Genomic DNA, 22,641 nt, shown 5'->3' with positions numbered 1-22,641 from the left:
CTAGCAAAGAGACATGCCTATCCAGAAAAGAGACAGTCCAATCCAGTAAAGGGACAGTCCAATCCAGCAAAGACACATGCCCATCCAAACAGACAGCCCCATCCAGCAAGGATACATGTCCATCCAACAAAGAGACATGCCCATCCAACAAAGAGACATTCCCATCCAACAAAGAGACATTCCCATCCAACAAAGAGACATGCCCATCCAGCAAAGAGCCATATCCGTCCAGCAAAGAGCCATATCCATATCCGTCTAGCAAAGAGACATGTCCAATCCATCAAAGAGATATCCCCAGCCAGCAAAGAGACCGTAACAGGCACAGCACAGTTCCAATCAGCAGCAGTATCAAGTAATTTACCTGAAAATGTCTAAAAACGTGTCTCCTAAGTGAACAATCGCAGTAAGCACAGTAAGCCAAGAGGACAGGCTACCCACATGTTTGATCCGCAGCTCTTCCACACAGCTTAGCTGACTGTCACCAAAGCGACCTTCCGGTCTGCACTGCAGGGAGAGATGAAATGGAGTGCACTCTGTCTTTCACTTTCTCCAGCTGCTGCCTGTGTTCTGAGCCGTATCTCCTTATGATCACTCTGTGGCCGCTCTGCCAGCTGCTTTGCACAGACACAGTACAGTGCACGCAAACTCAGAGAATGCTTTCCTCCCACACTGTCTCTTGTGGAGGTGCCAGAATGCTGTTACGGCATGCTCTGCCAAAAAAAAGCCCTCTGCGGGAGACAATCCCCAATCAACACTGAGTGTGTTGATGGGTAAATCAGCACTTTTTTTGTCCAACCAAATGGTTGAACAAAAAAGTATAATGTATGGCCCGCCTAAGACATTGAAAACAAAAGGGTCTATCTATAAAAAATGTGTTGGACGAATGTCACAAGCATTTGCGTAGCCCTCACAAATTAGTGCCATAATTTGCTATGATTGTCAACTCATTGCCACAATTCAGTATTTGCCTGATTCAGACATTTCAGGAAAAGATTACATTATGGCCACTAGGTGAAGCTGATAGGGCTAGACCCATGCTTGCTACATTCATCCAACAAGTTTTTTTTTTATACATAGACCTTACTGTTTTTCTGCACCCTGATTTTATTATGTTATCATTTGCAATGAAACTTCAGTTTAACTTTAGTTTTTTCATAAATGAAAGTAACCATTTATATTTTTAAGTTGACTTGAACCTTAACATGGGCTAAGAGCACTATCATCTAAGTGTACAACATTTAAAGTGTTATTAAACCCTAAATTAAAAATATAGTGCTGCAGAGCTCAGCACTTACTTTGTTTGAAGTCATGTTTCCTTTTTTAGCCTGTGTTTGTCTGGAAATCTACACCTTCGTCTTTCTGTCACTGTACATTCTGCTCCTATCAGCATGTCCTTTACCCTGCAGTACACCTGACTGGCTTATTATTCTGTTTCTCCTACCTCTCTGAGTTCTGCTGTACAGTCTGTAGAGTTGACTCCAAGAGGCTCATACCAAGTCAAATTCAGGTACTTGGACTGCTTGCATTAAAACACTGCATATTTCTTCTCAAGCTGCACCCCTGCTAACCGGTTCGGTCCCTGGCTTGACTCACAAGGCTGCTCTGCAAGCATCACCTCTGCGGTTTGGGTCTCTGACTTGATCACCGCCTGAAGTTTCCCGATTCTCCACCGTGCCCATTCGGTGAGAATATTGTTCCAGTACTTGCTTCAGTTACTCACTGTGGTTCCTGGTAAAGGTGATTGGTCCCTTAGTGGCGACAGCTTTCCTTCTACCTCCGACCACGACAGGTTCTCCGGCCGACAGAACTTTCACTTCTGGTTGGACTGCAAGCCGCAATCCCAACCCTGCACTGCCCTCTTACTTTGGGATAGGCCCTCACACAGCCTGGCAGCCAGATGCCCCCAGGATAGGCCCAATCTCCGGCCTAGCAGCCCGGGGCATACGACACACGTCCACCCAGACAGCCGTCCAGGTGGCACAGAACATAGATCACCTGACTCCACCCGGATATATATAGGCTCTCCCAGCAGGCCAAGGGATTCAAGAAAACCCTTGCCCTTTGGCTCTGATACTCCACATACCCATAACCTGGCCTTGAGTTGTCCTTCTCATATCTAGAACCACCAATTGCCCGGCCACCTAGTGGTAGAAGAGAAACAACAAGGCCAAACTTAGGGTTAAATCAATGGATCTCTAACAATTGACCAGGGTAACTACTCCTGGCAAGTAAATTTGTGAGGAGCTCCCCGACTACACCCCAGGCCACTACAGAAGAGATTACCAGACATGCTAAAAAGTCAATGTGTATGCCACTTGACCAGGAAAATGATCAGATCCTTGCATGTGTTGCCAGCTTTAGCGTTTTGTGGGGGATGGATCAGATATTTTGCAGAATGCCCATGTTTAGAAGAAAATGCGCACTTAATAACTATTTATTTATCCATTATTATTATTATCTTCCAGTTTTAATGGTGAGCTAATGCTGGGCCTCCTGGCCAAATAGATCTTGGGAAATACTCTTTGTTACGCTCTCTGATTTTTTTTTTTCTAATAATCAGATCTGACAGAGCCCCAAACTATTGTTGGCACAATTCATTACAGTTTTTAGGAGAGATTACTACAGGTTCCAATGCTTCAAACTGCTTCTAAGTGTTATACTAAATAAAGCTGAAGGCCACACTGGAGAAAAAGTTACCCTTGCAGTTGGTCCCCCTAATCACTGCCAGGGTTAACTGCTTTTTTTTGTCTAGGTTTATTTTCATTAGGTGAAATACTTCTCTTATTTATCTTATTCTATGCTCCTGGGGGCATCCTCAATTGATCCCCTAAACCTGCTTCTCTTAGCTCTTCAATTTCAGAGGTCCTGCATTGTACATGAGGACCCCAAGGGTTCTCTATATTTCAGGAGCATCAGATGACGGAGCAGACCACCTGCTGCTAGGAAAAGCAAGTATGCAAGGAAAAAGGTAAGTAATTCAAGTTATTCATCATTCCCCAGACAAAACAAGCAGTTTACCTTTGTAGTGTGGAGGAGAACCACTGTTGGGTAACTTTGTCTTCAACCCCAAGTTCAGCTTTACAAGTAGTATACCTTCAGTTAGTCACTGACTAATATTTGATTAAATGTAATTTAAATATGCTTTATTGGGAAAATACATAGTAATAGCTTGTTAGTGCTTAATGATGACATTAATCTGTCTCTCTTTTATTATTTAGACCCAACAAAATTTCCAGATTCTGTAATGCAAACATTAGTTCTGATACTGGCAAACCTATTTGGAAGACTATATTTAGCACCATGCAGGCGTTCACTTAAAGAAAAGTTTTATCAGTCAAAGGTAAGAGAAACAAAATATTTGTGACTGTTAGCACAGCTGCCATGTACAGCATGTGGCAAGGAGGGACATTTCAATCAACATAGACATCATAAAGTAGTATATCATCAGGAAACAATCTGACAGCAAAACAATGTGCTGTGTAGGGTGCAATGTTCATGTACTCATTAGACACTTCTATTTCCAGTGTTACCTTATAGGAACAGCTCTGTTGGTCAGGACAGCTAAGCTTGCCAATATTTTTCTTAGATCTATTGGCCAGTGGTGTCTACTAAAATATGCTCTCACCCATAGATCTCTATTTTGTCAGTTAAAACTAAAAGAAAATCATATGTGATAAAACATGAATCCCTAGTATTAAATACGATGTAATGGTAAACGCATTATGAGCAAATTATTACTGACAATGAAGAAAACATTTAATGTTTTGAATAAGTGGCAGCCAACACATATCATCATTGCATTTTATGAAAGAATTTTAAGGCAAAAACATTTTAGTAAAGCACTTGCCATCGAACAAAATAATTAAAATCAAGTCAATACAGTACATTAGTATTTTGTTTCAATAATTATAATTCAGGACCGGGGAACAGAGGTGAGACACTGGTCATCCCAGGAAGGTCAGGACCACTGCAATAGCAGGCCAAGCAGCTACATGGCTAATGGAGAGTTGTAAATATTGACTATGCAGGCGGAAATCCAGAGGTGGCACATCTTTTAGAATTGTTCCCTTTTGTCAGACAAAAATGCATTTTTTTCTTTTTTTGGGGTTTATTCTACTTATAAATTAATAAAAAATAAAAACAATCAGCAGTACCCAGAAATCAGCTAATACAACTTAAAAAGGAAGATTGCATATAGTCAGTCCCACGAAAAGGAAACCAAGAGTTACCTCATTAAAAATATAAATCTAACATTAACGTTATTGAAAAAGACTTATATAATGTTATATATATAGTGCACCCCCTAAGGAGCCGCAAGTAGAATGGGATCCCCACCCTGCACAACCAGGCACACCAAATTTTCACAGGCACTCCACAGACAGAGCACAGCCCGTGACTATGTTTTTTTTTTGTTGTTGTTTTATTGAGGGATAATGACTTGGATAGGGATGGGAGATTATGGGATGCCCACTTGACTTCAAAACAACTTCAGGGACAACTCTTCCTATATAAAGTCTCTATTACACTCCATGTCTTCCTCCAGCACTCACTCGCTTGCAGAAACCCAGCTGGCACACCGTAAGGATCTGACAAGGCACTCAGCCTGATCAGAGCAAAAGCCTGTTATAGGCAGGAACACAAGGTCCCTTAGTTGTGTAGAAAAAGTTCAGTGTCCAGCTCACATTCCTTCTTAAAATTAAATGTTACACACCATTTGGGATGAACGTTGAAGTAGATCTAAATGCTTTTATTGATAATGCCTAATATTTAGTTCCAATGTTAACTCGATGTGATATCTCAGCGTTAATGAAGGATCTCTCTTTTTTCTTGTTTCCTTATTTAAATTTATTTTTAACAATTCCTACACCTGCCCATATTTTCCATAACTCAACATAATTTGTTTTCTATTTATATATCAATTTCTTTGGCATATGATATTTACCTCTAATATAGCTTTAGGGAGTAATGGCCCTTAATATCCATAGATATTGTTAAATAATATATTCTCTATGATGAATTTATATCCGTAATTATATATATAATTTTTGAATTTATAGAGATAATTTCATTATTTGTTGCCACAAGAGGGCAGAGTGTCGTTAGTTAATTCGCTTAGTGCTTTTATTGAATGCCCAGTCTGTCTGACCCTTCATTAATGTTAGATTTTTTGATTGGGCATTTTTTATAATTTTATTTTTTAATTATTTTTATAACTGTTTTATTTCCCCATAATAAACAATTTATATTTATTTTTATTGTAGATGCTTTGTAATATAAGTACAAGATTCAGTCTTGTTTTTTTCAATATGAGCTGTGATTAGAGAGGCGGCTATATGAAATATAGTATATAGAACAAACACATGTGAATATATAAGTGAAAAAAAAGTCCAGATTAGGTCTTACAAAAGGGTGGTGTTTTCGAAGACTGAATCTGGACTTTTTTTTACTCAGAGTGTTGATATTCCTGAAGAAGCAGGCTTTGACCTGTGAAATTAGTTGAACAAGCAAGAAAACCCCATCTGGCAATACCTAATTAGGGGCTGTTGACTACGTACAGCTTTATATGTGTATGGTTTAGCAAAATACGTAACCATTTGATGGGATTTTAATCTTTATATGATGGCATAAAATGTTTGTTATACTTTTGTAACCATTGGTGTGGTACCTTTAAAGTCCTGTTTAGATACTTTGTAGGGGCTTTTATGGCTAGATATTTTGTGGAGGATGTAGTACATGTAAATCCATAAACCTAAGGAAGCAACCATTGTGCCCCTACTCCCCTACTCCTACACTGTGCCATAAGCAAGAGTCTAACATACCTCAGCACAATTATTGTACATGTAGTGTAGGAGGAGGTGCCTAGCGTACACAGTGCAGTGGTCAGGAGTATGAATTAGACATCATCGGGCATATAGTGCAGGACTCAGAAGTGTGTAATGCACAGAGTGCATGGCTTAGGAGTAAGTAAGGCACGTTGTGCAGAGGTTAAAGGTACATAACACAAAGAGTGCACACTACAGTGCAATGCACAGGTCAGCATACAAAGTACAACAAAAAGTTACCTGCCGTTCCAAGCCAAAATCTCATCCCACTAGTACAAATTCAGAACCTGTACAGTAGAACTCCCCCACTAGTACAGATCTGCCCCAATAATGTGCCCCCTGCTTGAAATCCATTCACCAGAAAAAAATCAGGCAGTTCAGAGTGAGGACCAGTCCTATCTCATCTTGGTCATGTGATCTAAGTCAAGAAAGCTAAGGTAAGCCTTTCTTGCTCTGAATTTGTACTATGTATTTGAGGTCTGACAGATGCAAAGCAAGCACTTTGGGTGCCTGGTGACTTTTAGTGCTAGCTGCTGTAGCATGGACACCTTGTGGGGAAGAATGTGGACCCCCTTATCCCCCATAATCTATGTATGCCCCTACTTACTGCTAATCATTTTAATTAGGCATTATTATCAAGTTGATACATTGTCCACATTTTGCACTCGCATGTCCTTCTGGTGTATGGCAATATTTATGGCATTGATGTATACAATTGAAACAAATCAAACAATGCATTTTGCTTTCTACAGGTTTTTCTAGAAAAACTCCCTAAAGACTTTGCTGCTGCTGTTAAAGAATATAACAAGAAGGTTGCCACAGTGTTTGGCCACTGCATTCTTACAGCTTCCAAGTTGGCAGATATGGAGAAAGAATATCAGCTACCTCTCACACAAATCAGTATGTGTATTAATAGACCTAAATATGTTAGTAACGCATCATGGCATATAATACTTTTATGTAAACAATGTGTCCATGTGCTGGATCTCCCACAGCCAGCCAGTTCACATCCATTCTGTGAATATTTTACAACATGATATCTAAATCAGCCAGCGCTGATTAACCTGTGTACATAAAAAACATGGACATTGGAGGGTTACGTTGTGTTCCCATATTAAGTTTTTTTTTTTTTTTTTTTTTTTTTATGTACATGTGTCATTCAGTGCCAGCTGATTTAGGTAGTATTTTGTATAATGTTATTAAATGAAATAGTATTACATTGGCAAAATATTAGTGGCCATACTTACTAATTTCCACATCACAAGTTCTTATGGTTATAATGCACATCAAACTGACTGCAGAATTATCAGACAGAATGGTATCTGTAAAATGGAAGTTTGTCATCTGTCATTTATGGCTTATGTTGACTAGTTAAACCCAGTTTCCTTCAGTTGCTTTGAATCACATACAAGATATTTTGCATTGCCTTCAGCTGTTCATTGAGCTTTTTCAAGTTGCATCTGAGTTGCATCAATTTCCTTTGCACTGCTCTTGCATTCACATTGACTTACATGGGAGGAAAAAGCAGTTCAAAATGTAAACAAAAGTCTATGTACGCAACCCCTTATTATGCTCCATACACATGATTGGACTTTCCGAGAACAAAACCGTGGAATTTTGTTCGAAGGTTGTTGGCTCCAACTTGTCTTGCATACACACAGTCACACAAATGTTGGCCAACAATTACGAACGTACGGCGAGCTAATAAAAAGGAAGTTCTATAGTCATGTGATATCACCATTGCGAACTCTAGTTTTACAAGACCAAGCGCTTCCAGCTTGCATGCGTGGACTTTTGTGCGATGGACTTGTGTACACACGATCGGAAAGTCCAACAACAAACACTTGGTGGAAAATTTGAGAACCTGCTAGCCAACATTTGTTGGCGGAAAGTCCGATAACAAATGTCCGATGGAGCATACACACGGTTGGACTTTCCGCCATCAAGCTCACATCCAACATTTGTTGTCGGAAAATCCGATCGTGTGTACGCGGCATAAGGCTTCATGTGCACGGGATGTTTCTTAACCTCTTCTGAACGCTGGAACATCACAGCTAATAATCCACGTTTAAAAACGTGTGTTTAGCAGCGTTTTGCTGAGGCTCCAAAGATGTAGAAAATTGCGTGAGAGGACCAGAGTTCATCGCTACTGGACACATACATTGATGGCTCAACGCATGTCCACAGGATACTTTCTAATATGTATGTTCAGCTGCGTAATTGCCCAGAGAATTTTTTTAAATTTTACACGCATGTCAATTGTCACCTTTGACGTTCTCTTGGAAAAGGTTAGACCCCGTCTAGTTCGCATGGACACCAACATGTCACTGTTGGTGACTCTCAACTTCAGCATCAAGTAATGCAAGTCGTGTATTGTACAGCATAATTGGCTGATGAGGGGAATATCACATGGTATAGCAAGCTTGCAGGCAGTGATAATTGAGTTTTTGGTGTGTTTTTAGCATTTTTCCAGGCTCAAAAGTAATAAATAAAATGTTTCCCTTTAAAAACGCTTCTAGATGAAAGTGCGCCTAAATGTGGGTAGCCGCGTTTAGCTGCATTTGGCGCTTGAAATGCTCTAAACACAATATCTGAACGCATTTTTTTGGGGTTCCAAAAAAAGCCTCTAAACTCAACTGCCTAAAAACGACTATAAACAAACCTGTGTACATGTACTGATAAGATAACATAGAGGAGAATTCAGAAGCAGTTGAAAAAAAATGCCCAACTGCTCCTAAATGTCCATTTACCAGCAGCAGTGTACATGAGGCCTTACATGCAGTGGGGTATTTAGGTTTTGTGCTGCCCTAGGCCTGACTAAACTTGTGCACCCCCTAATTTAAATATGACCCGCTGTCAAGGCCACAACCCTTCCTGTTTAAAACCCGCCCTGTCATCTGTAAACCACACTCCTTCCTCTGTAGGCTCCACCTTTTCCTCTATGTACATTAAAAGTTATATAAGACCCCTAAGCCTTCCTCTGCACTTGAAAGCATTCAAAACACCATGATCAGCATTTTTGAATACTTTCGATTTTTGAAAACTGGCGCTGTTGGTTCCGAGTAAACCGGAAGTGATGTCATGATGTTGCTTCCGGGTTACCACAGCTGAGACCCGATCAAAGCTGATTCTGGCTCTGTTTTGGTCTCTGGACAGCCGGCAGAGACTAGGAGACTGGGAGAGCCCGGGCTAGCGGCAGAAAGTGGGGGGGGGGGTGTCCCCTCCCGCTGCTTGTAATAACAGCCGAGTGGCTGCTTAGCCGCATCAGTTGTTATTACAAGAGAGTCGACCATCGGCTTTAAAAATCGGTACTGGCTGCAGGAATCACTCCAGTACAGCCACTTGAAGTCAAATGATGTACAGGCACGTGATTTGGCAGCAAGTGGTTAAACTAAAAAACAATTATATATATATATATATATATATATATATAAAATTAGGGATGAGCCCGATGTTCGAGTCGACCATCGGGTGTTCACCCGCTCGCCAAATTTAAAACATTATGGGGCGTTCGCGGGAAATTCGAGCGTCCGTGGAACGCCCCATAATGAACGGCGAGACCATCAATGCACCTGACCTGCAGGCTTTGGCCAATCACAGCGCGCTCTGCTGTGAGAGCCATGATTGGCCACGCCCCACACTGTGTTAGGCTGCTTACATAGCGGCTGTACGTAGTTTTATGAATGAGAGCAGCAAAATTTCATTTATAAAGGAAAAAATGTCATTTAACCACTTAAGGACCGAGCCTCTTTCTGAGATTTGTTATTTACAAGTTAAAAACAGTTTTTTTGCTAGAAAATTACTTAGAACCCCCAAACGTTATACATTTTTTTTCTAACACCCTAGAGAATAAAATGGTGGTCGTTGCAATACTTTCTGTCACAGCGTATTTGCGCAGCGGTCTCAGAAGCGCACTTTTTTTGGAAAAAATACACTTTTTTTAATTAAAAAAATAAGACAATAGTAAAGTTAGCCCAAATTTTGTTTATATTGTAAAAGATAATGTTATGCTGAGTAAATTGATACCCAACATGTCATACCTCACAATTGCGCCCACTCGTGGAATGGCGACAAACTTTTACCCTTAAAAATCTCCATAGGCGACATTTTAAAAATTTTACAGGTTGCATGTTTTAAGTTACAGAGGAGGTCTAGAGCTAGAATTATTGCTCTCGCTCTACCGATCGTGGCAATACCTCACATGTGTGGTTTGAACACCGTTTTCATATGTGGGCGCTACTCACATATGCGTTCGCTTCTGCGCGCAAGCTCGTCGGGACGGGGCGCATTTAAAAAGAAAAAAACATTTTTCCTTATTTATTTTAGCTTTTTTATTTATTTTTACACTTTTTTTTTTTTTTTTTAAATGTCACTTTTAATCCTATTACAAGAAATGTAAAAATCGCTTGTAATAGAAAAAAGCATGACAGGACCTCTTAAATAAGATCTGGGGTCAAAAAGACCTCAGATCTCATATTTACACTAAAATGCAATTAAAAAAAAAGTGTAATTTAAAAAAATCATTAAAAAATGTAAAGTACAATGTAAAGTAGTGAGTGTACAGCTTGTATAACAGTGTAAATTTGCTGTCCCCTCAAAATAACTCAACACACAGCCATTAATGTCTAAACAGCTGGCAACAAAAGTGAGTACACCCCTAAGTGAAAATGTCAGAATTGGCCCAAAAGTGTCAATGGGTCTGGTATTGATATTAAGGGAACCCCGCACCAAGATTTAAAAAAAAAATGGCGTAGGGGTCCCCCTAAAATCCATACCAGGCCCTTCAGGTCTGGTGTGGATATTAAGGGCAACACCATGCCAAGATTGTTAAAAAAATGGCGTGGGGGTCCCCCCAATATCCATACCAGACCCTTATCTGAGCACGCAACCTGGCAGGCCGCAGGAAAGGGGGGGACGAGAGAGCACCCCCCCATGAACCAGGCCACATGCCCTAAACACGGGGAGGGTGTTTTGGGGCCCCCCTAAACACCTTGTCTCCATGTTGATGGGGACAAGGGCCTCTTCCCCACAACCCTTGCCCGGTGGTTGTGGGGGGTCTGCAGTTCTTATCGGAATCTGGAAGCCCCCTTTAACAAGGGGGCCCCCAGATCCCACCCCCCCATGTGAATGGGTAGGGGGACAAAGTGTCAAAATAGTAAAAATGGCAGGAGACAGTCTGGTACAAGTCTTTTATTAAAAAATAAAAAAACGTCCGTGATGTCCATCCATCTTGGATCAGAGTCCGACGACCCGATAAAAAAAAACGGAAAAAACTCTGCCTCCCCGGGGTGGACGTCCCATGACTGCAGCCTTTTTGCACTGACAGCTCTTATATAGCTGAGGGCAGGGCCACCCGGTGCCGTAAGTGGGTGACCCTGCCCTCTTCTGACGTCATGTGACGTCACATAACATCAGAGGGGGGTGGGGTCACCTGTTTATGTCACCGGGTGGCACCGCCCTCAGCTATATCACAGTTGTCATCGCAAAAAGCCTGCAGTCGTGGGTCACCTCCCATGGAGGCAGAGTTTTTCCATTTTTTTTTCTTGGGTCGTCGGATGCTGTGATCAAAGATGGATGGACATCGCGGGATATTTTTTTATTTTTTAATAAAGGACTTGTCCCAAATTGTCGCCTGTCATTTTTACTTTTTTTGGTGAATGAGTAGGGGTACAATATACCCGATACCCATTCACATAGGGGGGGTCGGGATCTGGGGGTCCCCTTGTTAAAGGGGGCTTCCAGATTCCGATAAGCCCCCCGCCTGCAGACCCCCACAACCACTGGGCAAGGGTTGTGGGGAAGAGGCCCCCCATGTTGAGGGCATTTGGCCTGGTACGGTTTAGGAGGGGGGGTGCACTCTTTTGTCCCAGCCCTTTTCCTACGGCCTTCCAGGTTGTGTGCTCGGATAAGGGTCTGGTATAGATTTTGGGGGAGACCCCCACACCATTTTTTTAATATTTTGGTGCAGGGTTTCCCTTAATATCCATACAAGACCTGGGCCTGGTATGGATTATGGGGGGACCCTCACGCATTTTTTTTTTTTAATTTTGGTGTGGGGTTCCCCTTAATATTCATACCAGACCCAAAGGGCCTGGTAATGGACTGGGGGGGGCTATGCCGTTTTTTTCAATGATTTTTATGTATATTGCCGGGACCCGACAATATATTACAGCCGCGAGCAGTTTTAAATGACATTTTTTCCTTTAGAAATGTAACTTTGCTGTGGTACTGTTATAAACACGGGAAAGATGCGCTACTTTACAGGCAGACTAAGAATACCCCCGTGCACGATATTTAAAAGGAATATTTCATTTTTATTGTTTCACTTTAAGCATTATTAAAATCACTGCTTCTGAAAAAACGGCTGTTTTTTAAAACTTTTTTTTTTTTGCATTGATACATGTCCTCAAAAACTTTTTTATGGTAATAACATGCATATAAGCCTTTAAAATGAGCACTTTTGATTTCTCACGTTCCTGTCCCATAGACTTTAACGGTGTTCGCACAATTTTTTTGCCTGTTCGCAAGTTCTGGTGCGAACTGAATGGGGGGCGTTCGGCTCATCCCTTTAAAACTAAAAAAAAACGGCCAAAAAGCGGGGGTCGTCTTATACACCAGGTATAAATTGCCGCCCGCTGCATGTGCGGTAATACTGTATGTAGCTTCGGCTACATACAGTATACACCACTGAGCCAATCCCAGCAAGTGATATAGTCCCTAGTCATTATACAAATAAGTGAAATAATTAGTGGCAGCAAACACAAGTCCAAATATATTACAAGATAGGAGTAATCTTACTAATCCAGTGACATATTGTGATAGCACATATAGGTGAGCAGGTCCACAATATTATTGCATCATATAAAATTAAAAGTCTTAATTGTATATGATGCAATTTAATATGCTCGCTCGCATTTTGAAATGATGTGTGCCTGCTGCTATCGCCATACCTGGGGGCTTCCATCCTCTCTTCTCCGCGCTATTAACACAGAGCAGTGGGAGGAATTTACATATCGTAACTTCCTCCCAAAGATGCCGCGGAGGACGGTATTAAGCTGCAGTGCTTAGACCTGCCAGTGGCACATTTAGTATAGGCAGCCGCCGGTCTGTCCGAACATCAGGCCAGTTACCGGCCAGTATTATCATACCGCCAGCAGTGCGGCCACTCTATGGGGGCGCCAAACCGAATTGCCTCCTAGACCCTGCCCCCGGCCCAGTCCGCACCATAAGACTGGCGCTACACTAAAAATTTTTTGTGCGGGAGCCAGGAGGAGGCTGTTTTTTTCATGCGGGAGTGGGGCGGCTTTTTTGCCACCCCCCTGCAAAGTGCCGCCCTAGGCCAAGATACAGCGTTGTTTACAGTAAAGCTGGCCATAAACCCATAGATTTCCTTTGTTCAGCCTGTCTATAGATTCATCTATCTATGCTAACAGCACAGATGGATGAATCTCCCACTGTGTGCTATTGTATTCTGACAGCAAATACTGCCAGCTGTCAGACTATAAGAACAGTGCTTGCATGTGATTGGATGCAGGCGCTATTTGTCTGACAATTTTCTGATAACAGCTCTTATGCTTTCAGCATTGTGAGATGCTTTAATAACAGTACCCAAAAAGGAGATACCCTACCAAAATCACCATAATCATCATCCCTGATGACCCAAAAGGTGAGCTATCGTAAATTGAGCTACGGTATCGCACAAAAGTGAGTACACCCCTCACATTTTTGTAAATATTTTATTATATCTTTTCATGTGACAACACTGAAGAAATTACACTTTGTTACAATGTAAAGTAGTGAGTGTACAGCTTGTGTAACCGTGTAAATTTGCTGTCCCCTCAAAATAACTCAACACACAGCCATTAATGTCTAATCCGCTGGCAACAAAAGTGAGTACACCCCTAACTGAAAATGTCCAAATTGGGCCGAATTAGCCACTTTCCCTCCCCCCGTGTCATGTGACTCGTTGGTGTTACAAGGTCTCAGGTGTGAATTGGAAGCAGGTGTGTTAAATTTGGTGTTATCACTCTTACTCTCTCGTACTGGTCACTGGAAGTTCAACATGGCACCTCATGGCAAAGAACTCTCTGAGGATCTGAAAAAAAGAATTGTTACTCTACATTAAGATGGCCTAGGCTATAATAAGATTGCCAAGACCCTGAAATGAGCCGCAGCACGGAGGCCAAGACCAGGACAGCTTCCACTCAGAACGTCATATACAGAGGTTGTCTTTGGGAAATAGATGTATGAGTGCTGCCGGCATTGCTGCAGAGATTGGAGTGGGGGGGTCAGCCTGTCAGTGCTCGGATCATATGCCGCTCGCTGCATCAAATTGGCCTGCATGGCTGTCGTTCCAAAAGGAAGCCTCTTCTGAAGATGATGCAAACAGCCCGCAAACAGTTTGCTGAAGACAAGCAGACTAAGGACATGGATTACTGGAACCATGTCCTGTGGTCTGATGAGACCAATATAAACTTATCTGGTTCAGATGGTGTGACGCGTGTGTGGCGGCAACCAGGTGAGGAGTACAAAGATACGTGTGTCTTGCCTACAGTCAGGCATGCTGGTGGGAGTGTCATGGTCTGGCACTGCGTGAGTGCTGCCGGCACTGGGGAGCTACGTTTCATTGTGGGAACCATGAATGCCAATGTGTACTGTGACATACTGAAGCAGAGCATGATCCCCCTCCCTATAGAGACTGAGCCACAGGGCAGTATTCCAACATAACGACCCTAAACACACCTCCAAGATGACCACTGCCTTGCTAAAGAAGCTGATGGTAAAGGTGATGGACTGGCCAAGCATGTCTAAACCCTATTGAGCATCTGTGGGGCATCCTCAAACAAAAGGTGGAGGAGCGCAAGGTCTCTAACAGCCACCAGCTCTGTGATGTTGTCATGGAGGAGTGGAAGAGGACTCCAGTGGCAACCTGTGAAGCTCTGGTGAACTCCATGCCCATGAGGGTAAAGGCAGTGCTGGAAAATAATGGTGGCCCCACAAAATATTGACACTTTGGGCCAATTCTGACATTTTCACTTAGGGGTGTACTCGCTTTTGTTGCCAGCTGTTTAGACATTAATGGCTGTGTGTTGAGTTATTTTGAGGGGACAGCAAATTTACACTGTTATACAAGCTGTACACTCACTACTTTACATTGTAGCAAAGTATAATTTCTTCAGTGTTGTCACATGAAAAGATATAATAAAATATTTACAAAAATGTGAGGGGTGTACTCACTTTTGGGAGAAACTGTGTGTAACTTCCTGCCCTTCTTGTGGTACAAGATTAGGAGCCCTAATGCTGATTGTTTACCATATGCCCAGGGCTGTTAGCATTGGGGATTGGTGGGGATTCAGTGCAACTCAATACCAGGCACTTAGACACCTTACCGCCCAGGCCAATTTTCAGCTTTCAGCGCTGTCGCAATTTGAATGACAATTGCGCGGTCATGCAACACTGTACCCAAACAAATTTTTTATCATTTCGTTCCCACAAATAGAGCTTTCTTTTGGTGGTATTTGATCACCTCTGCGGTTTTTATTTTTTGCGCAACAAATAAAAAAAGGCCGAAAATTTTGAAAAAAAACAAGTTTTTCTTTGTTTCTGTTAAAAATGTTTGTAAATAAGTAAGTTTTCTTCTTCGATGACGGGCACTGATATGGCTGCACTGACAGGCACTGATACGGTGGCACTGATGGGCACCGATGAGGTGGCACTGATGAGGTGGCACTGACGGGCACTGATGATGGGCACTGATAGGCAGCACTGATGGGCACTGATAGGTGGCACTGATAAGTGGCACTGGTATGCGGCACTGATGGGCACTCATAGGTAGCACTGGGCACTCATAGGCGGCACTGATGGGCACTCGTAGGTGGCATTGATGGGCACTCGTAGGTGGCATTGATGGGTAGTTAAGGGTGGCACTGATAGTTGGCACAGATGGGCATGGATGGGCACTGATAGGTGGGCACTGATGGGCATGGATAGGCACTGACAGGTGGCACCGATGGACACTGATGGGTGGCACTGCTGACACTGAATGTTTGCACTGATGCCCCTAAGGGTGGCATTGCTGGGCATCACTGCAACATAATGGTGCCAATCAGTGCCCATTTGTGGGCACAGATTGGGCACTGACTGGGCACATGTGAATGGCCATGGGGTGCATACCTGGCCATCCACATGTTGCCCCTTCCCTGGTTGTCCTAGTGGCGATCCCTGGTGGTCCAGTGTGGTGATCTGAGGGGGGGCTGTGCTGATAAACAATCAAAGCAGACCCCCCCTGTCAGGAGAACCACCGATCGGCTCTCCTCTACTCGTGTCTGTCAGACGCAAGTGAGGAAGAGCCGATCAATGGCTCTTCCTGTTGACATCGTGATCAGCCGTGATTGGACATGGCTGATCACGTGGTAAAGAGCCTCCGCCGGAGGCTCTTTACCAAGATCAGTGTAGCGCGTGTCAGACTGACATACCGATCCACCGATCGCCACGATGCGCGCCCCCACGGGCGCGTGGCGGCATGTTATCCTGCTGGACGTCATATGACGCCCAGTCAGGTAAAACTGAACCACAGTCCGGCCGTCATCTGCTATGGGCCGGGCGGGAAGTGGTTAAAAACAGGGAGTGTAATATTTTTAGGGCAAATATTTCCAAAATAACCTGTTCCAATTGAAGAAGAGATGACACATATTGGGGAATGTGCTGAAAAATGTTGGCAAATGTACAGCAAATGTGCTTAATGGAGGATAAGTTCTGGGATAAAAAAAGAGTCTAGTTGAATTTTGCCAGCCTAGCTATTTTCTCTCATGGATTAGGCTGGCACTGGTTGTACTTGGGCAGTAAAAAGGGGCATATTAATGCATATGTCCTTTAGAGAAACCTATGTGTAGCAGTTATTTTATTATTTATTTCATATATTTTATATATGTTTAAGCATACTTAAAGAGTAACTCATTAAGTGTATTTAAGATTGAAATAAGGAAGCACTCACCCAGTGTGTCCTATCAGGTTTTTCAGGCAAGGAGTGCATGGATTCAAGACTTGTGGATCATCTCATGTCACACTCCGAAGGAAGAAGTGGCATATCCCCATTTGCATGTCTCTCTGGGAATACAGATCATGACTTGATGAAAATGAAAAACATAAGCAGTGTAAGTGTCAAAAGAAAGTAATTTCTCTCTTTTTTGCTGGAGGATACAACTTCTGATTAGATCTAATCAGAAGCTGTGCCCTACAATGAATGCATAGATTTTTTTTTTTTTTTGCTATATGTAATCTTTGTTTTTCAAGCACTATAACATAGTTAAAGAGAAAATACAGCACAAGTACTACCCTTTTAGACACATTGGGTGACATTTAGCAAAACTCTAGCAGTCAGAATCTGGAGCAGAGGTAAGGGAAAAACAGCAAGACATCTAAAAAGGAGCCAAGAGCTGCCCATGCTGGCTATTTATGAAAAATATTAAATATTCCTACACAATCTTCCTCATTTACATTTTTTCTATAATATTGCTTAAACAAGCAGTAAAAGGAGATTTTCTGAGAAGGAATTGCCAGAAATAAATACAGTAAAACCTTGGATTGAGAGTAACTTTGGTTTGAGAGCCTTTTTCAAGACTAGCAAAATTTTTTCTAAAATTTTGACTTGATATACAAGTAGCGTCACGTCACAACTGAGTAAAAAAGAGAAGCGAGGCACCTCTAGGTGTAGCAATATGGTTACATTTAATGAAGGTACATCATTTAGCAACTCAGATGGTTGATTAAAACAGGCACATCTAAGTATGCAGGCATCCGGGGTAAAGCTGTCCACATAGACCATCCTCCTCACCGCCATCAACGTCATCCTATTCTTGCTGCGCTCCACGAGCTCTTCAAGCCTCACTTTCAGATTGTTCTGACTGCAGGGTGGTCTTCCTGGTCACAATTGCAGATTGACAGCGATGAGAGCCGGCGGTGCAGAGGACGGTCTATGTGGACAGCTTTACCCTGGATGCCTGCATACTTAGATGTGCCAGTTTGAATCGTCAACCATGTGAGTTGCTAAATGTTGTACTTTCATTAAATGTAACTATATTGCTACACTTAAAGGCGCCTCTCTTCTCTTTTATACTCTGTAAATCCTGCTGGATTTTGCTTCTAATCCCCTTGTGGAGGCTGCCATTTGTAAATGGACATTTTATGGTTACACAACCTATCGCATTGCTACAATCTTTTTATATGGACTATAAACTAAAAGACCTATGAATAAATGGTTGTGGAACGAATTATCTGAGTTTCCATTATTCCTTTGGGGAAATTCACTTTGATATACAAGTGCTTTGGATTACAAGCATGTTTCCGGAACTAATTATGCTCACAATCCAAGATTTTACTGTATGGCCTTTAGGCTTTTTCTAATTAGATGACATAATTGCATGTAAAAAGGCAATTTTTTTCCTAAAAGATGTGTTTTGTATATAAGTGGCAGTACTATGCTAAGAGAAAACTGGATTTTTTGTACTTACTTGTAAGATCCATTTCTTGGAGTACATCATGGCACACAGAGCAGGCTATAAATTATTATTATTATTATCATTATTATACGAGATTTATATAGCGCCAACAGTTTACACAGCACTTTACAATTAATGGTGGAGGGACAACACAATTACAGTACAGTTCAATACAAAAGGTACAGGAGGGCCCTGCTCGTAGAGCTTACATTCTATAAATCAAGACTACCTTGGTTATTTGTCACTTATAGCTGATTGGACACTGGCAGAAGAAACAGACAGGATGTCCTCCCCTACATAACCCCTCCCATACAGGAAGTACCTTAGTTTTGAAGCAAATGATGAACCCCCAGAAAGAGGGGAGAGACCTCTGTGCCCTGTGATGTACTCCAAGAAATGTATTTTACAGGTGTAGCAATAACTCTTGGTGGAGCTGCTGGTTTAAAGCGGGCTGTTACCTTCACCCTCGATACCTCTGTTTCACCGGCACCGGGTCTAGGGTTCCGTTGAGTTTACCTCTGGGCGATGTAAGCACTGAACACTTGAGTATATTTTCCAATGCTTTAATGAACAAATAAAGGAAGTAGCAGGAAAGAGGCAGAAGGAAAGCTGCAGGGAAACTCAAATACCTTTCCGTAGTATTCTTCAGAACATTCTTTGCAATTGAACACTTGTAGTTGAATAGTCTCCCCCTTTGTAGGATTTAATCTTTGCCTGCCTGGATAGAAATCTCTCACTTGCCTAGCAGCCAGTACGTAGCACGAACAAAAGTCTCTGCCACAGACTTGTTTGGAATAAAACCCATACGATCCTCTGCCACAGGATGTATTGGTTTGCGATGAATGTCAGACACAGTACTTGAACCTTTAAGCCAACCCTGCAGTCCTATGCAGTAAGACTACTTAAGGATACGTCCTCCAACCGAGTCACCAGGCCCCTCTCCAGACCAGCACTCTGCATGATCCTTCCATGACGGGTCCTCCCCTGGGATCTTCTCGGTTGTCCAGCTTCTTCACTCAGGATAGACAGCTCAGAACCGTTCCTCTGCTGCTGTGGTAGGCCACAGACAGGCTTCTGGGCCCACCCACACGCCGCAGCGACGTGGGCCTCCAGAACGGAGGACCACGAGATGGTACTCTTAACACATACCTATCGGCCAGGAGGGCCAGCAGGTGGCTGAAAACAAACCCCAAAATATGGCGTCTGTCCCATAAATACCCTCTCCCAGAATGCAACTCGGAGGACCACCTCCACGAGTTATCTCCGGGACAGAGGAGCACTCATACGCTTCAACACGTTGCTTTTCCAACACTGGCCCATGGTGACAACGACACCCACCGGCACAGTGTGGAACCACATGCAACTCAGCCAAGCTGGAACAGGGGCAAATCTATCTTCCTCTAACAAGTGACCCACTAGATTTACCTATCAGCGGTAGATCAAAATCTACCAGCGCTACACAGGTAAATACTAAAAAATCAATTTTTCTTTACCGTACATCATAAGCTACAGAGCAGACTATAAATTATCAATGGGATGTCCTGAAACAATGCCCATGAGGAGAGGGAGACACAGAAGCCACCGTGAAGCCCAAGAAAACTACTCTGCAGCCCACAACATACTGTGGCCAAAAAGCAGTATCCTCAGTGGCCTTCACTTTCATCTGGTAAAACCTTGTAAAGGTGTGTGCCGAAGACCAAGTTGCAGCCTTGCAAACCTGAGCCACTGACACCTGATGAAAACAGCCCAACGGGCTCCAACATTTCTGGTAGAGTGAGCTTTTACTTGAAAATGTGAACCTTACCCTTCAAGCCATAGGCTTGGGCAATACACTGATGAAATTGCCAACTTAGTAGCCGTCTGAACTATCCTTGGAATTTTGATTGCTGCAAACATTTTCAGATACATCTTGACAGCCCGACCGCATCCAGTTAATGAAGGGCTTTGGCTCCCGGCAACTGATGCCCGGAAAAAAATGAAGGGAAACCAATTTCCCGATTAAGAAATTCAAAACAACCTTTGGCAAAAAAGATGCGAGGGGGGCAAAGCACCACCTTGTCATGAATGAGTAACAAAAAATAGCTCCTTACAGGAAGGAGCCACCAATTCTGACACCCTCTATGCCGAAGTAATCGCACACAAAAAAATGACTTCCTGAATCAGACTAACGGAATCTCCCAAATTGGCTCAAAGGTGGTTTATGTAAAACAGACCAAATACAAGTCCCATGGACACAAGGGTGATCTGACAGGCAGAACCACACAGTTTAGGAAAATATATAATCTAAATATATAAACTCGCGCTGATGGTGTGAAAAAATTATTTAGATAATGGGTGGTAAAAAAATGGGTGGTAAAAAAATGAGTGGTAAAAAAATGAGTGGTAAAAAAATTGAATGAAGCTGCTATACACAAAATGCTAGACACTTGAAAATAGTGGTAAAATATATAAATACAGCGCTCACAAACAAAAACCCATAGTAAGTCATAACAAAAACCATATAGTCCATACAAAACTATGAAGGTGCTTCACAAATGGTGTGTAAAAATGCAGGGAATGCTTCACATCTGGTGTGCGGAAAGTTCCAAAAAATGTTGCAGAAACAATTTTCAGGTATACCAAGACACCCCCACATGTGTCCCCACTCACCAAATCACAATGACACCCAGCTTTTCGGTCTGGGAGTCGATAAAGGCTTGTAACGAGAATGTTGCAGGATGGCAGGTTCACTGATGAGATGATAAACGATCCTTCAACGTTAATACTCAGCCATACAAAAAACAGGTACCCGAGAGGAAAGAAAAAGGGGGGACCAATAGTGAAGTATGCTAAGATTCAAAATGTATTGCGCATAAAATGTTATACTAACAAAAGTAAGTTAAAATCAGGCATTAAAACAGGGTCCTTTGATGACGCCCTGTGGGAGGGCGAAATGCATTGACGTGACACACTTCCGGTTCTGACGTCATTTCTGGTCTCGTGGGAACGCTGTTAATGGTGTTTGCTGCATCCTCTGATTGTTTCATTGCCTGATTTTAACTTTTGTTTTTTAAATTTAGACAGGAGATCATCAATCAGCCTCTTTAGCTAAGTAAACCACAAAGGTGATGTGCCCTTCCAATGTCAGCCAGCTGCCAGTCCGGCTTTCGGGTGGATCCCGACATGCTGACAAGTTGGGATCATTTCAGACAGTGGCGTAACAACCAGGGTCGCACCAGTTGCGCTTGCGACTGGGCCCTGGCGTTCTGCCAGTATGGGGGGGGTGCCGCCAGAAGGATCTTCTGCTATTTACCCAGAGGCGATGATCGAGCGGACTGCTCACCCAGCGTCTCCGACCATTGAGTTCTCAGCTGCACTGTGTATTACTGTATACTGCCATGGTAACTGCACAGCGGACCGCTCACCCAGGACCTCAGAGGTTGCAGCTCCATAGCCATCGGGAGGCAGAAGCTGGTTACTCTTTTCAGTTGACCAGGTGGAGTGAATGGGGAGGAGCCGGAGGAGGAGATTCCTTCTTGGGATAGTGACCTGGAGACACGTAGAGGGAGCCGGAGCATGAAGCACAGAGTCCCAAGTTGAAAGATAGAGAGCGAGTGCCATAGATCCCAACCCCTAGCAACACCGCTACTGATCCCATCACCCCCCAGACTGCTACTTCCCCCACATATCAATGGCACTGCTCCCATCCCACCACCAGTGTCACATCCATCCCCCACACACAACAACACTGCTACTGATCCCCCCCCCTAGTGTCTGCCACTGATCCGATCCCCAACCCAACATCTGCCACTATACCCCCCCAGCATCTACCACTGACCCCCCCCCAGTGTCTGCACTGATCCCCCCCCCTAGTGTCTGCCACTGATCCCATCCCCTCCCATCATCTGCCACTGTATCCCCCCAGCATCTACCACTGATCCCCCCTCCCTAGTGTCTGCCACTCGTCCCATCCCCCCCCCCCCCCGAATACTGACACCAGTGGCAGAACTACCAGGGTCGCACTTGCAACCGAGCCCTGGCGCTCCACCACCGGACTTTTGGGGAGGGGTCGCAGGCTCATGAGAAAGGGCCCCGGCTGGGGGTCAGGGGGGCCCTTCACGGTTTCTTGCACCAGGGCCCTGAAGGTTCTAGTTACGCCTCTGATTTCAGAGCCTGGACCTGCTCTGTGATGTCAGCCGACAGTGGACTTTAGGCTAAAAACGGGTCACAAGAGTCTAGAACTGAGTCCACTCCTGTGACTTACAGGAAAAGTAACTTCTCCTTTAAGTATTTGAAGGACAGTGTTTCAAGTAAGTGAAGTATTAAGTGAATTTGTTCTAAAA

General features: G+C 43.2%; 1 protein-coding gene across 2 annotated transcripts in view; it reads left to right on the top strand.

Annotated features, from left to right (window-relative positions):
• Positions 1 to 22,641, top strand: part of LOC141113204 (probable ATP-dependent RNA helicase DDX60) — a 477,260-nt gene that overhangs the window by 409,396 nt on the left and 45,223 nt on the right. For both annotated transcript variants that reach the window (XM_073606185.1, XM_073606175.1), the window contains 3 exons: positions 3,219 to 3,340; positions 6,575 to 6,722; positions 16,833 to 16,975. In XM_073606185.1, the coding sequence (XP_073462286.1) occupies positions 3,219 to 3,340; positions 6,575 to 6,722; positions 16,833 to 16,975 (413 nt within the window). The remainder of the gene's footprint in view (positions 1 to 3,218; positions 3,341 to 6,574; positions 6,723 to 16,832; positions 16,976 to 22,641) is intronic.

This window comes from Aquarana catesbeiana, linkage group LG01 (assembly GCF_042186555.1).
Source record: "Aquarana catesbeiana isolate 2022-GZ linkage group LG01, ASM4218655v1, whole genome shotgun sequence".
NCBI classification, from domain to species: domain Eukaryota; kingdom Metazoa; phylum Chordata; class Amphibia; order Anura; family Ranidae; genus Aquarana; species Aquarana catesbeiana.
The sequence above is the reverse complement of the archived record's forward strand: the minus strand, read 5'-3'. Positions and strand labels throughout refer to the sequence as shown.